Source organism: Dendrobates tinctorius, unplaced genomic scaffold (genome assembly GCF_039654945.1).
Source record: "Dendrobates tinctorius isolate UK_male_01 unplaced genomic scaffold, ASM3965494v1 ptg000128l, whole genome shotgun sequence".
Classification (NCBI taxonomy): Eukaryota; Metazoa; Chordata; class Amphibia; order Anura; family Dendrobatidae; genus Dendrobates; species Dendrobates tinctorius.
In genome coordinates, this window is record NW_027361796.1 from 2,302 (window position 1) to 18,590 (window position 16,289).

At 45.3% G+C, this 16,289-nt stretch overlaps 1 protein-coding gene across 4 annotated transcripts in view; it reads left to right on the forward strand.

Moving 5' to 3' along the window:
* Nucleotides 1-465: 465 nt before the first annotated feature.
* SMARCA2 (SWI/SNF related BAF chromatin remodeling complex subunit ATPase 2) overlaps nt 466-16,289 on the forward strand; it is a 356,753-nt gene continuing 340,929 nt past the window's right edge. For all 4 annotated transcript variants that reach the window (XM_073542600.1, XM_073542602.1, XM_073542601.1 and 1 more), the window contains exons 1-3: nt 466-658; nt 2,907-3,269; nt 5,744-5,845. In XM_073542600.1, the coding sequence (XP_073398701.1) occupies nt 481-658; nt 2,907-3,269; nt 5,744-5,845 (643 nt within the window). In that variant the 5' untranslated portion in view covers nt 466-480. The remainder of the gene's footprint in view (nt 659-2,906; nt 3,270-5,743; nt 5,846-16,289) is intronic.

Genomic DNA, 16,289 nt, shown 5'->3' on the forward strand with positions numbered 1-16,289 from the left:
AGCAGAATAATGACCCAAACTGTATGTTCAAAACTAGACTAGAGTAGTTAATGAAGGAAAACCCAGCAAACTTTCAAGAACTTAAGAAAATTACAATGGAAGAAACTACTAGCGGTCAAGTGCAAATATCTCACAGATGGCTTAAAAAAAACAAAACAATTGTCATTGTTCCTAAAGGTTAACCAACTGTCAGGAAAGAAAACTTTAACCCTGTCCTTGCCATGTTTACCCTGTTTTTTATTTTTTTTATTTTTTTTTTTTCTTCTACCTGTTTTGTATGACAGGTGAACATTTTTGTTGTTGAATACATTTGGTCATGCTATTAAGTTATTTTATATGCAGTGCATGCCTAATTATTTCTGAAGAAATTGACTTTTTTTTTGTAACTATCAACCAATGGTTCCAATAATGCTGACACCATCTGTAGTTATACCAAGACTTTGTTTTTGAACAATTCAAACTAAATACAGTGTATAGTATATGTTTATTAATTTTCACTCAAATCCTATTATTACCTCTTTGCAGCAGCCCATGGAGAGCATGCATGATAAAGGAATGTCTGATGAAATGCACTGTGCTACTATGAAGAGCTCCAATATTAGGCCACCTCATGCTGGTATGGGCCCTCCACAGAGTCCAATGGATCAACATAGCCAAGGTACTCACTGCTTTACCTGGTTAAGAAAAGGAAATTGCACGCATTTATTAACTTGTTTATAAGGCATAGTAGCACTCTATCGTATCAATTTCTGAATAAGATCACTTTAGAGTGCTTGGTAAATCAAAGGTATCCTGACAAAATTGGAAAATGTAAATTTCTCTTTTTATCTTGGTCGCATCAGTACGTAATTTACCCTGAAATGGAGCAAATGAAAAATGAGCTGTTCTGAGGAAGAAATTGTATCATGCCTGAGTCGGATCTGATTATCTGATCACACACACCCATGCAAGTCAATCAGTCCGTGGAAAAACTAGGACTGCACTCAGTCCATTTTTTATGGACTGACAGAATAGAGAATATGGAGAAATGTCTTCCCATCTTCTCCCCATCCGACCTGGCCAATTTAAGCGTTTGCACATTTTTCTTCCAAGAGTAATTTTTTTTTTTTTTTTTCTATAGCCATTTGAGGGCTTGTTTTTTGTGGAGCGAGATATAATTTTAAATGACCTCTTTGACTTTTCGAAAAATTTTTCCTGAAAATGAGTAGAATGAAACTTAATTAGGGTAAGATTAGTTGAGCAATTTTGTGATTTGTATGACATTTTGAGTGTTCTTAGTTTCCCTGATTTTTTTTTATGAAAAAAAAAAGGTTGAAGTCAGCTCACCTTTCCGCTATGTGCAGCTTGTCTCACCATCAGCCAACGCCCTGCAGGGATCCAAGTGAACTGAAGGAAGCATCAGTACAAAAAATGGAAGGATCCAGCGATGTCGGGAGACAGTTAAAAACAAATATTTATTGTCTAAATGGCATTAAAATATTCTCAGGCACATAATGTTTGGCAACACTGCATGGAAACAGATCTACGCGTTTCGGCGTAAGGTCTTTATCAAGATCTGTTAAATAATTTACAGTTTAATAAAGTACAATTGTGGTGCACATGGTAGGTGAAAAAGTAGATTTACATACTGAGATAATACTCACAAATCAACCCTATACCATGGAAATATAGGACATAAAAAGATGACTGCACTTCATGCAGAAATAGCCAATACAAACGCAGTCAAGAAGTCCAGTAAAAACACAATTTTATTCATGATTATGTAATAAAAATGGACACAATTGCATGGAAACAAGGGGAAAGGGAAATACCGCATGCACAAATTGGCGAAAAGAGGCCGTGTAAAGCAAAAAACCACCCACAGAAACCCAGGCTGGCCCACCTACACTAGATCACATTGATTAATTTGTGTAGGCAATCAGGGAAAATATAGCACACAACTGGTAAACCTAAAAAATGATATATGTCATAGAATAGAGAGCAAGTGCTCAAAGGAGGACCAGTTAATGTGACCTATGGTCACAGTCAATCATACAGCTAATGCTGATATATAGACAATACATGAGGGGGCCTTAGGCATATAGCCTTACCTGAGCGCTGTATGTGAGAGTGCTGACGGTTTTGTGCTTTACACGGCCTCTTTTTGCCAATTTGTGCATGCGGTATTTCCCTTTCCCCTTGTTTCCATGCAATTCTGTGTCCATTTTTATTACATAATCATGAATAAAATTGTGTTTTTACTGGACTTCTTGACTGCGTTTGTTTTGGCTATTTCTAATTTTACAGTTTGCAAGATACAACTTTTATGGATGCGGCAATACGAAATATGCTTTATTTTTTTTTTCCCCAAGAAAAATAAAAGATTGGAGAAAGGGTGTGATTTTTTTTTTTTTTTTTTTTTTTTTAATTATAGTATTTTTTTTTTTAAATTACTTTAGTATCAGTATATATCAGTTAACACCAGGGTCAAAGTTCCATTCATTACAGATACATCTGCAAGGAGTTGTCTCCGGGTACTCCAGATTTTTCCCACGCTGCAAAGACATACTGATAAGGAATTTAGATTGTAAGCCTCAGTGGGGACAGTGGGGGTAATGTCTATAAGCACTCTGGAATATGATGGTGCTATATAAGCATGCATAGTAAATGTACTAAAGGAACAGAAGGCAGAAGACAAATCCTCCTCTTCCTGTCCACTTCTTTCTCTTTCCCTGCTGGCCTCCTTTTACAGGGCTATGGAGCCAGCTGTAACTGGTACCTCAACTATTGACTTTCTTAACTTCTAGAATGAAAGAGATGTGTCCTTGACAGGAAAAGGAGTTAATAACAGAGGGTAACCTGTTTCTGAAAACGTATATATGGTCTACTGTGTAATTGTAACAAGGTGAATGTGTGTTTTCCTTCAGGATATATGTCTCCTCACCCATCACCATTGGGGGCTCCTGAGCATGTAGCGAGTCCAATGTCTGGTGGAGGACCAACACCCCCTCAGATACCTCCAGTGCAGCCTGGGCTCGTATTGCAAGACCAACAAGTTATTAGTCAGCCCAGCCGTGGGCCCTCTGCATTTAGCCAGGTTCAGCTTCACCAGCTGCGTGCTCAGATATTGGCTTACAAGATGTTGGCAAGAGGGCAACCATTGTCAGATAATTTACAACTTGCAGTCCAAGGAAAGAGGACCTTGCCTGCAATTCAGCAACAGCAGCAGCCACCACAAGCACAACAGCCGCCACCTCAACAGCCACCTTCTAATTACATTCGACCACCAAGTAAGTTAAAGATGTTAAGCTCTGTCATTTTATTGCTTCTGTAGTGGAATTGTAGTATTACACGTGGCTAAGTGGAGTTCTGTGCTCGTAGAAGAAGGTCCCTTGGTTTCCATATGCTCTAAGATACATCAACAGAGAACTTTTATTTTTATGCTGTGTTTCTCATATCACATTTTTGTATAGGTCTTCATTCATATGTAGTGTGAATGGAAGGGTAGAACAAGCAGCCATAAGGCCACGTTCACACAACAGTTTTATGATGTACTTGCTCCGCTATCCATTGTGTGCCTCCTTTTTATTGAGTTAATCAAGATGTAGATTTTTTTTTTTTTATACTATAATGAATTATTCCTCATAGTTCCCATGAAATAGAAAAACAAAAATAAGCACCTCATTAGCTTTAATTTTTATTGTCCATATTTCATATTGTAGCCCCAATGTGTACAGTCATGGCCAAAAGTTTTGAGAATGACACAAATATTATATTTTCACATGATCTGCTGCCCTCTGGTTTTTATGTGTGTTTGTCAGATGTTTTTATCACATACAGAAATATAATTGCAACAATATTATGAGTAACAAAAGGTTATATTGACAGTTAGAATGAGTTAGGCTGTGTGCACACGCTGCGGATTTTGCTGCGGTTCAGCAGCGGTTTTGGCCGCTGCGGAACCGCAGCAGTTTTTGCTGCGGTGTACAGTACCATGATTCCCTATGGGAATCAAAAACCGCAGTGCAGCCGGTGCGGAATTTTCCGCGGTTTTCAATCCGCAGAAAGAATTGACATGTCAATTCTTTCTGCAGATTCTGCTGCGGTTTGCCATCTCCTCCATTGAGGAGATGAAAAACCGCAGGGCAAAACCGCAGAGCAATCCGCAGGTAAAACCGCAGGTCTTTTGACCTGCGGTTTCATCTGCGGATTTTACAAAATCCGCGCGGATGAATCCGCACATAATCCGCAGCGTGTGCACACAGCCTTAATGCAGCAAGTCAATATTTGCAGTGTTGACCCTTCTTCTTCAGGACCTCTGCAATTCTCCCTGGCATGCTCTCAATCAACTTCTGGATCAAATCCTGACTGATAGCAGTCCATTCTTGCAAAATCAATGCTTTTATTTTGTCTGAATTTCAAGGTTTTTGTTTGTCCACCCGTCTCTTGATGATTGACCACAAGTTCTCAATGGGATTAAGATCTGGGGAGTTTCCAGGCCATGGTCCCAAAATCTCTGTTTTGTTCCCTGAGCCATTTATTATCACCTTTGCTTTTTGGCAAGGTGCTCCATCATGTTGAAAAAGGCATTGTTGATCGCCAAACTGCTCTTGGACGTTTGGGAGAAGTTGCTCTTGGAGGACATTCTGGTACCATTCTTTATTCATGGCTGTGTTTTTAGGCAAGACTGAGAGAGAGCCCATTCCCTTGGCTGAGAAGCCACCCCACACATGAATGGTTTCAGGATGCTTGACAATTGGCATGAGACAAGACTGGTGGTAGCGCTCACCTCGTCTTCTCCGAATAAGCCGTTTTCCAGATGTCCTAAACAATCGAAAAGGGGATTCATCAGAGAAAATGACTTTACCCCAGTCCTCAGCAGTCCACTCCCTGTACCTCTTGCAGAATATCAGTCTGTCCATGATGTTTATTCTGGAGAGAAGTGGCTTCTTTGCTGCCCTCCTTGAGACCAGGCCTTGCTCCAAGAGTCTCCGCCTCACAGTGCGTGCAGATGCACTCACACCTGCCTGCTGCCATTCCTGAGCAAGCTCTGCACTGCTGGTAGCCCGATCCCGTAGCTGAAACACTTTTAAGAGACGGTCCTGGCGCTTGCTGGTCTTTCTTGGGCGCCCTGGAGCCTTTTTGGCAACAAGGGAACCTCTCTCCTTGAAGTTCTTGATGATGCGATAGATTGTTGACTGAGGTGCAATCTTTCTAGCTGCGATACTCTTCCCTGTTAGGCCATTTTTGTGCAGTGCAATGATGACTGCACGTGTTTCTTTAGATATAACCATGGTTAACAGAAGAGAAACAATGATGCCAAGCACTAGCCTCCTTTTAAATTGTCCAGTGGTGTCATTCTTACTTAATCATGACAGATTGATCTCCAGCCCTGTCCTCATCAACACCCACACCTGTGTTAATGGAGCACTCACTGAAACGATGTTAGCTGGTCCTTTTAAGGTAGGGCTGCAATGATGTTGAAATGTGTTTTGGGGGATAAAGTTCATTTTCTAGGCAAATATTGACTTTGCAAGTAATTGCTGTTAAGCTGATCACTCTTTATAACATTCTGGAGTATATGCAAATTGCCATTAGAAAAAATGAAGCAGTAGACTTTGTAAAAATTAATATTTGTGTCATTCTCAAAACTTTTGGCCATGACTGTATGTATAATTGATATCAATTTTGTTCTGGTTTGGTCAAGAGTTGGATCATTTTGTAGAGACGAATTGTGCTTTATTTTCACTTTTGTTCCTCAAAGGCATGGGAATGCACCCAATGACTGTCGCCCCTTCTGGAACAGGACCTTCACCAGCAATGGCTGGACATGCTGCTACAATGGCTTTAAAGCCTTGGGGAGAAGGTAAGGCTGAGTGCCATTTAGACAAATAACAGTTGGGCACTGGCAGCCAATTATATTAGCTACCTGGCTCCTTGAATAATTTTTTTTAAATTCACTTATTAAACAGAATAAAATGTACACACTTGCATATATTATTAAACATAATACAAAATGTACACATTTGTATATCTTGCAGAGCATTTGTAAGAGGTCAATAAATGTTGCACAATAAACTAAGCTTATACAAGTTTTACGGTATTATATAAGCAATAAACAATTAAACAGGGAACATTGAGTATCATTTATTCTTATACATGCTCAACAGACTATAGTTCATAAGAGTTCCCTACACTACTACTACTACTACTACTACTACTACCACCACCTCGCTGCCTAACACTACTACTACTACTACTACTACTGCTACTACTACTATCACCTCGCCGCCTAACACTACTACCACCTCGCCGCCTAACACTTTGCACTGTAGTATTCCCCATGTGATGCCTCAAAATATAAAGCTTAACATTTTACTTTCGTGTTGAGTTACTACGCATTAGTAGAATGAGTGTTCCACCTATCCCAAATTTTCAGATTTTCTTGGGCACCCTCTATTTCTCCTACGCCTCATTGGTGGACACAGAGACAGTGGGTGTTATGCTGCTGCCACTAGGAGGACACTAAGTAAACCAGAAAAAAAGTTAGCTCCTCCCCTGCAGTATACATCCTCTCGCTGGCTGGGATTTCCCCAGTTCTTGCTTAGTGTCTGTAGGAGGCACTTGGGTCTGGTTTCAGACCCCACCGTTTTTATTTTGTTTTTGAATTTTCTGTAAATTTTTATTTTTTAATTAACGGAGTGAAGGTGGCGACGGTTCCTTTCTACGGCCCGCTCTCCCCTGAACCAACAACAGGCATGCACGTGGAGTAACCCTTCACGTACACTTTCCTGCGACGAATGGGGCTGATTCCTCTGACGATGGTTCCTTTACGGTACTCCACGGATACGAGGGCTAGCGCAAAAGGAACGAAGCACAGGAGTGCTTGGAGAAGACTTGAGCAGCGCTTTCCGATGCCCTGAATCAGCCCCACAGCTCTCCATCCCCCTACCACAGGGTGGATAGATTGAGCCCTACCCCTTTAAGACCTCCTCCAGCTCTGCTGCATCGCCCGGAGGATGAGACCCTGCAGCTGGAAGAACGCGGAGCACGACCTGCCTGAGCTCGGGAGTCGAGGTATGGGGTCGGGTCCTTGCCCCCAGGACAAGCGCAGACTTGGCGTCAGCGCTCGGGTAGGCCAGAAATTTAGCCCCCGGCTTTTCCGGCCTACTAGGCCGCAATTTGGCGCCGCCCTCTCCCCGCCCATGACGCCTACCATGGGTTGGCCAGAAATTTAGCCCCCGGCTTTTCCGGCCTACTTGGCCGCAATTTGGCGCCGCCCTCTCCCCGCCCATGACGCCTACCATGGGTTGGCCAAAAATTTAGTCCCCAGCTTTTCCGGCCTACTAGGCTGCAATTTGACTAGCGCCGCCCGCGCTAATGGCGCCTCTCACCTCTTCCGAGACGTGCAATTTTAATCTCAGGGGCCATGTCTTTTTCCATCAGCGGCCGTTAACCCCTTCAGGAGCGCTAAGCCTGCTCTGGACAGCCGGATACCGGGTGACACCACAGGACCACCACTATTCCTCAGATTAAAGCTTAACCCTTTCCCGGCACATTCTCTGCAGCTGCAGACACTCTGCTGTTAACCCTTTCAGGAGCGCTATGCCTCAATCTAAGGAGGCTAAACAGGCGGTTATTAAGCACACTGCGTTGTTATACCGTGTGTGCCATTTGCAAGTCTGCATTACCCAGTGGACAGACTAATCCGTTATACACGGACTGTGACACGGCCTGCGCCCCAGCCTGCACCCCGACCTGTGCTCTAACGCCTCGCCGCGCTGCTGACGGGCCTCCTGCGCTTAGTACCCCCGAGGGGGCTGCGTCCCTCTCACGGTCGGTGAAGTCTCTGACCCAGGCTATAGTCTCCCTTCCTCCGGGAGGACTCTTTAAGTCAGAACCACCAGCAGGGGCTATCCTCATTCAAGGAATGGTCAGGTCTCTGGAAAGCTGGCCCATGACGCGTCCAGTCACGTTCACGCCTCAGCATCGGCGCCTCCTTTCTCTCTCCTTCCTTTTTCTGAGGTTCACAGCGAGCATGACTCTAAATTTGAATCTGACTCGTCAGCCCCCTCAGAATCCCACATCTGGTCAGGAGTCGCTTGATTCTCATAGATTCAGTCAACAGGATTCTGAAGTTGGATGAGGAAAATATTCCTGTTCCAGCACACGCTATCTCATTTAACAAAAACCAAGCGTGTGCGTAGGTTGTTAACCAGCATCCAGAAACATAGGGACCGGTCACATAAATGGTTCTCAGGGCAACAGTCTACTCAGACTAAATACCCTATTGATACAGACCTAATGAAGGATTGGTTACAGTCCCCTCCGGTGGACCCTCCTGTATTGCGTCTTGCTTCTAAAACGCCCATATATGTTTCTGAGGGTTCCTTAGTCAGAAACCCCTACAATCGTCAAATTGACTATCTTGCCTTCTTTCGTGGTGATTTGGGTCTCTAAGGCAATGGCCGCTTGGGCAGAAGCCTTAATTACTTCCCTCCAGGGCACCATTCTTCCTCCGGAGGCGACCACTGTCGCCAGGCCGATAAATCACGCCGCGGACTTTGTAGTAGACACTTCTGGTGATGCCGCCAACTGCGCGGCTCAAACTGCCGCTAATGCGGCCTCCATTACAGGAGCCCTATGGCTCCGCGGCTGGCGGGCGGATGCCACATCTAAAAGAGCATTGTCTTTTCTCCCCTTTCAAACGCGTCATCCTTTTGGAGAGAAACTGGACCAGCTCTTTTCTGATACTTTTCCCTCCGGTAGTAAGTTCCTTCCTCAACACAAGGGCTGTTTGGCCGTTTCGCAACCAACAGCAGACGCGTCTTCGATCTTCTCGCAACAATTCCGGTTGGTCCTCCTCTACCTTCTCTTTCAGATCAGGTCGGTCCCCGCGAAGAGACAGAGGCTCCCAGGTATCATACAGACCTAACTGCTCTTGGAAACCCAGGTCTAGGGCTTCTGGATTTATGGGAGCCAGATCTCATAGATCTACCCAATGACTTGATGCGGTTTCCGGTAGACACCGACAAAGTTGGTGGCCGCCTACTTTCCTTCAGCCACACTTACCTCACAGTTGCCCACGACAAGTGGGTCAGGTAGCTGGTGTCCTCCGGATACAAGATAGAAATTTTCTTGGTTTTTTCCTTTCCTATCCCCCAAGGAAAAGACAAGAGCCTTCCTTCGGGCTGTTCAGGCTCTGATAAGGGACGAGTCATCATTCCGGACCCTCGTCACGAGAGGTTCATGGGTTTTTATTCAAACCTCTTTTTGTGGTTCCCAAAAAGGACGGGACGATCCTACTCATTCTGGATCCCAAACTGTTAAATCAGTTTGTCAAAGTACGGCGACTCCGATTGGAGTCCCTCCGGTCAGTTGTCACTTTCATGGAAAAAGGAAAAGTTTCTAGCATCCATCGACTTCAAGGACGCTTACTTTCACATTCTGGATCTGCCCGCCTCACCAGCAGTTCCTGCGTTTTTTTTGCAATTCACGAGCAATGCTTCCAGTTCGTTGCCTTGCCCATCGGACTCGCCAACGTCCCCAGGGTCTTTACTAAGGTCATGACGGCTGTCATGGCCATTCTCCACTCGCGGGGAGTGGCGGTGTTACCGTATCTGGACGACCTGCTCATCAAGGGCGTCCCTTCCAGCCTGCGAGGAATCCGTGGACATAACAGTAATACACTTTCTTGCCTGGGCTGGAACGTAAATTTCAAAAAGTCTTTCCCAAAACCGGCTCAGCAGATGTCCTTTTTAGGAATGATCTTGGACACTTCCTGTGAGTTGGTCATTCTCCCTCCAGAAAGGCCCCAAGCCATACTACAGGAAGCGCGGACTCTTTATCCACTGGTTTTTCACTCTATTCATTTCAGCATGGGAGTTCTCGGAAAGATGATGGCAGCGATGGATGCAGTTCCATTTGCACAGTTCCACCTCTGTTCCTTTCAACATGCGTTGCTGTTAGCTTGGAACAAGAACCCGTTCTCCCTGGATCGTCGGAGCCTTCTGTCCCTGCGGGTTAGGAAAGCCCTCAGGTGGACACTGAGGTCCTCCCTGAATCACGGGAAGTCTTTTCTCCCAGTAATATGGTTGGTAGTAACCACCGTCGCAGATCTTCTCGACTGGGGTGCGGTCTTTTGTCTCACACGGCACAAGGGTCACTCGTCGACCCGAGAGTCGCGTCTCCCCATCAACATTTTGGAAATACGAGCGATCAGATTAGCTCTACGGAGTTTCCACCATCTCCTCGCAGATCACCCCATCAGGATCCAATCCAGCAACGCCACAGCAGTAGTGTATATTAACCGCCAGGAAGGTATCCGTAGCAGGATGGCCATGCACGAAGTGAGTCACATCCTCCATTGGGCCGAGTAGAAAATTGGACGGCAGATTTTCTCAGTCGCCAAGGCATCGCCTTGGGAGAGTGGTCTCTTCATCCAGAAGTCTTTCAGCAGATTTGTCATTGTTGAGGGTCTCCAGTTGTGGATCCCATGGCCTCAAGACTAAACAACAAGGTTCCTCGGTTCATTGCCCGATCGCGCCATCGGAGCTGACGCCCTAGTTCTGCCATGGCACGGGTCCCGGTTCCCGTACATCTTCCTCCCCTCTTTCCTTGCTTCCGAGGGTCATCAAGAATATCAGAGCGGAGGGAGTACAAGTGATCCTAGTTGTGCCAGATTGGCCGCGCCGAGCATGGTGTGCAGAACTAATACAACTGGTCGCCGACGTCTCCTGGTGACTTCTAGATCGCATGGATCTACTTTCGCAGGGCCCGAGTTTCCACCAGAACTCCGGGGTCCTGTCTTTGACGGTGTGGCCGTTGAATCCTGGTTTTTACCACAGGCTCAGTTCTCTCACGACGTGATTTCCACCATGATTAGTGTGAGGAAACCTGTGTCCATGTGCATCTATCACCGCACCTGGCAAAACCTTTTCGCCTTGCAAGGATCATGGTCGATCACCTCTGGTGTTTTTTCATTCCAGCCATATTGGAATTCCTTCAGTCTGAATTAAAATCAAGCTTCGTGCTTAGCTCGCTCAAGGGCCAAATTTCGGCCTTGTCAGTAGTTTTCCAACGCATAATTGCCACCAAACTTTAGGTCAAGACGTTCATTCTAGGAGTTTCCCATGTGGCGCCTCCTTATAGAAGGCCATTGGGATCATGGGTCCTTAACCTGGTTCTTGGGGCCTTACAGGAGGCTCCTTTCGAACCGCTGCAGGACGTGTCACTGTCCGTCCTCTCTTGGAAGGTGGTCTTCTACTGGCAATTACATCAATCAAGCGAGTTTCGGAATTGGCAACCCTGTCCTGCCGTTCTCCGTTCCTGAATTTTCATCAGGAAAAGGTAGTTCTCAGGGTGTCCCCGTCCTTCCTGCCCAAGGTCATCTCCTCTTTCCGTCTCGAAGAGGAAATTGTTTTGCCTTCCTTTTTGTCCGGCACCAGTCCATCGCATTCAGAAGGCCCTCCACACCCATGATGTGGTTAGGGCGCTGAGATGGTATATCTCGCGGACAGTTCCCTTCCATAAGTCAGATGCCCTGTTCATGCTTCCAGAGGGGCATAGGAAGGGTCTAGCCGCGTCAAAAGCACGCTAGCCAAGTGGATTCGCTTGGCGATTCATAAATCCTACTGTGTCAGGAACGCACCTGTCCCAGCGAGGATTAAGGCGCACTCTACCCGCTCAGTGGGTGCCTCTTCGGCCATTCGGCTTTAAGCCGCGACAGAACAGGTATGCAAAGGCTGCGACTGGGTCCAGTCTGCATACTTTTTACAAAACATTACCAAATTCAATCTCAGGCTTGTTAACAAGGCTGTGACTTGGTCCAGCCTGCATACCTTTACAAACATGGCCTAATTCATTCTCAGGCCTCTGCGGATGCAGCTCTCGGCAGACGCAGCTGGCAATCGGCAGTACATCAGTGGTACATGGGGTATTAGCAGATGTATGCTCCCCACCCAGGGACTGCTTTAGGACGTCCCACTGTCTGTGTCCCCCAATGAGGCGTAGGAGAAAAGGATTTTACGGTGAGTACACAAATCCCTTTCTCCAAGCCAATCATTGGGGGCACAGCACCCACCCTGTTTAGCCTATTGGCTCACTGTAGCATTCTTAGGCTTTGACATAGTTATGGTTATTGTTGACTGTTTATGCTCCTACTGCTTTTTTCACTGAATTGGAGAAATCCCAGCCAGCGAGAGGGTGTATACTGCAGGGGAGGAGCTAACTTTTTTCTGGTTTACTTGGTGTCCTGCTAGTGGCAGCAGTATAACACCCACTGTCTCTGTGTCCCTCAATGATTGGCTCGGAGAAAAGCATTTTACGGTGAGTGCACAAAAATCCCTATTTTTGATATAGTGTACGCTCATATGGAATAACGGAGTTCACCAATTCAATGCAGGCTTTGAGAGCGGGGCGTGAGCCTCCCATTCACCGTATTGCCAATACCTTCCTGGCCATGAATAACGTCTCCCGCAGGAAGATCCTCACGTAATGTCCCCAAGTTTCCTCATCTAACACCCCAAAAAAGACCAGTGGTTCGAGAGGAACCGGAGTTTGTACCAGGGATGTCAACAATGTTATTTCTTTCCAATAGTGAAGGATAATAGGGCATCTCCATATCATATGTATAAAATCTGCATCCGATAAGCGGCATCGCAGACATTCTGATGTCTTGAATCGACCCATCTTAAAGAGTTGTATCGGAGGTAAATATGACTGATATATAATATATAACTGGGTCATTCTATTATTAATAGATGGGGACACCCCGATGGGAGATTCTAGAATCTCTTCCCATTCCTCTTGCACATCAGGAATGAGTCCCTCCCACTTCCCCTTAATTGAACTCATAACAGAGTCAGCTCCCACTGATAGCATGTATGTATATAAGCAGGAGATAAGGCCCTGGGGACCCTGTGAGTTAAGGATTCCTATCAAGGGTAGAGACGAGATAGCCCAGCCCACACCCATACCACGTATATGTGACTGGAAGGCTGATCTCAGCTGGAGGTAACGAAAAAATTGGGATCTTGGAATACTATATTTAGCCTGAATTTGCTCAAAGGACATCAGGGTATCACGGTCATATAAGGAGACAACTTATGAAATCCAGAAGTCAGTAGACAGGTTTAGCAGCATCGGAAAATAATTTTTGTTCCATAGGGGCATTTCAGCTATGATGCCGTTGAATCTAATAACTTTTTTAATTTGTCTCCAAACTGATCGTGCTAATCGGAGCAGGGGCAATAAACAAGGGACACTAATTTTATCTGATTCCAGGAAACCCAGTGGGCAGTCTATCTGTGCAGCATGAATCAAATGACTTTCAGAATTAGGTAGGTAGTTTTCAGGCATCCATTTACTCAGTGCTTTATCCTGCCCAGCTAGATAATATAGAAAAAAAATCCGCTAATGCCACCCCATCCCCCTGTTTAGGTCTCTGCAGGGTAGATAACTTGAGTTTGGGCCCAGTTTTCCCCCATATAAAAGATGTGAGTTGAGAATTTAAATTTGCAAAAAAGGATTTAGGTATCAGTACAGCGCTGTGTTTGAAGGGAGTAATTAAAGCTGGAGTCACACATAGCAATCTCGCTAGCGAGATCGCTGCTGAGTCACAACTTTTGTGACACAACAGCGATCTCACCAGCGACATCGCTGTGTGTGACAGCGATCAGCGACCGGCCCCCCTGCCGGGATCGCTGCAAGAAATCTCTGGACTTTTTTTTTTCGTCGCTGGTCTCCCGCTGGCCAGCACGCATCGCTGCGTGTGACAGGCGGGAGACCAGCGATCAGCTGTAAAAAAAAAAAAAAAATGAATATTGTTATTCTCACCTTCCGTCGTCCCGCGCAGCCATCCCGCCACTCTCCGCGCTCCCGGTCCCAGTGATCCTTTGCACGAATGACCGCGAGACGTCGCGCTCCCACGAGACCGTGACATTCTCGCGGTCATTCTCGCAAAGGATCACTGGGACCGGGAGCGTGGAGAGAGGCAGGATGGCTGTGCGGGATGTCGGAAGGTGAGAATAACAATATTTTTTTATTTTAATTCTATTGTTTTACAGGGATGGAATCAGCGCTAACGAACACAGCGATGCCGCGCGCTCGGCATCGCTGTGCTAATCGCTGGTGAAGCGGTCTGTGTGACAGCTCACCAGCGATCACATAGCGACTTACCAGCGATCCTGACACGTTGATATCGTCGTCGCGATCGCTGGTAAGTCGCTATGTGTGACTCCAGCTTAAGTTTAGGAAGCAAAATTATCTTGATCAGATTTATGCAACCAGCTACACACAACGGAGGTTTACTCCAAGCTGCAAATTTAGACTTAGCTCTAACAATGGGTAAATAATGAATTGCAGGTCAAGTTTTTTGCATTTGGATATAGTAATTCCTAGATATTTTAAATTGGATTCGATATGCAGCGAGGAAAGGGTCTCAAGGTGGGGCATCGGGCTGTGGGAGAGAGGTAGCAGAGCGGACTTTTCCCAGTTTATATACAGGCCCGAGCATTTACTAATTTTGTCTATAGTAGGAATTACTTGTGTCAGCGTCTCCTCTGCCTTATCTATAAATATCACCATGTCATCGGCATATAATCCAATGGTGTCCACACGATCTGCTATACCTATACCTTTGATATCAGGAGAGGATCTTATGCGTATTGCCAATGCCTCGATCGCAAGAGCGAAAAGAGCTGGGGAAAGGGGGCACCCCTGAGGTGTTCCCCTGGATAATGAAAAAGATTCAGATATAGAATTATTTACAATTATGTGAGCTCTGGGTTTCATGTAAAGTACGCCTATCCATTTAAAAAATTTATCACCAAAACCATATCTCTGCAAACATGCAGACAGGAAAGGTCACTTGAGAGTTAAAGGCCTTGGCTGCGTCCAACGATGACAATGCCCAGTTGTTGTCTGGTATCAAAGAACTATATTGGGCCACCGACTGAACTCGCCTAATGTTAATAGACGTACTCTTAACAGGCATAAAGCCGGTCTGGTGTGGATGTTTGAGGTCTAATATGATCGAGCTCAATCTGGTGGCTAGGACCTTAGTAAAGACTCTATAGTCTATATTTACTAGCGATATGGGGTGGTAAGATCCACACTCCAGAGGATCTTTCATAAGCACAATTAATATTTGCCTCTTAGAAGGATTCGGGCAGAGATTCTCCCCCCCCCCAATTTCCTGAAATACCTTTAAAAGAAGTGGTGCCAATATGTCCCTATGTTTCTTGTATAATTCAATGGGGAACCCGTCCGGTCAAGGGGCCTTCCCTGAAGCCATGTTTGCCATGGCATCCTCTATCTCTTCTATAGTAAACGCAGCGTCCATAAAGGCTCGCTGAGCAGGAGTCGATGTAGGAAATTCTATATCTGACAAATAATTTAGACATTTCATAGTATCAGAATCACTCTTAGATTCATATAGCAGCTTATAGTAATCATAAAAACAATGAAATATATCTTCAGTTGAGGACACCTTAGAACCATCTGATTTGCGTAACTGACGTATAGTATTCGACGTATTGTGCTGACGCACCAGGTAGGCCAAAAATTTCCCCAGTTCGAAATAAGACTGACGGGTAAAGAATAATTTACATTTGGACTTCGTGTCTGTGTATTGGGTGCCTTGGAGAGGCCAACCACTCAACTCTATTTCCGTTGGTCTGATTGGATATGTATGCTGCTTCCAAATATTTCAGTCGTTGCTCCATCTCATCATCCTACTTTGAAGTCACCCTTTTAATATAAGAAATTGTAGAAAATAAACATCCTCTTAAGTATGCCTTAAGGGCATCCCAAAATAAATTGACATTCCGAGGTTCTGGGGGGGGGGGGTACGAGATGAAGCAGTTTAACTGATCAGTCGTTCCATCATTAGGTCCTATTAATTTCAACCATAAAGGGTTTAATTTCCAGACTATGCTATTATTCAGTTGCCCATATTTAAGTTTGAGTATAACCGGGCTGTGATCCGAGATCCCCCTACTATCATGTTTTATGGTGTCCACCCACATCGCTAGACCATTGGATCCAAATATGTAATCTATACGTGACAGAGAGAGCCTGGTAGAAGAATGACAGGTATATTCCTTCACCTTTGGGTGACGCACCCGCCACAGATCCAACCATCCACTGCCCTCCATGAATGCCAGCTGGAATGTAACCGAATAGGGGATCCCCAGACATCCCATCACCCAATCTCAATCTATCAAAACAATTATCCATGACTAAATTGAAGTCCCCCATGCAAGTGACGTTTGCGTCCGGATAATTTAAGGCGAAACTTATTGCCATCT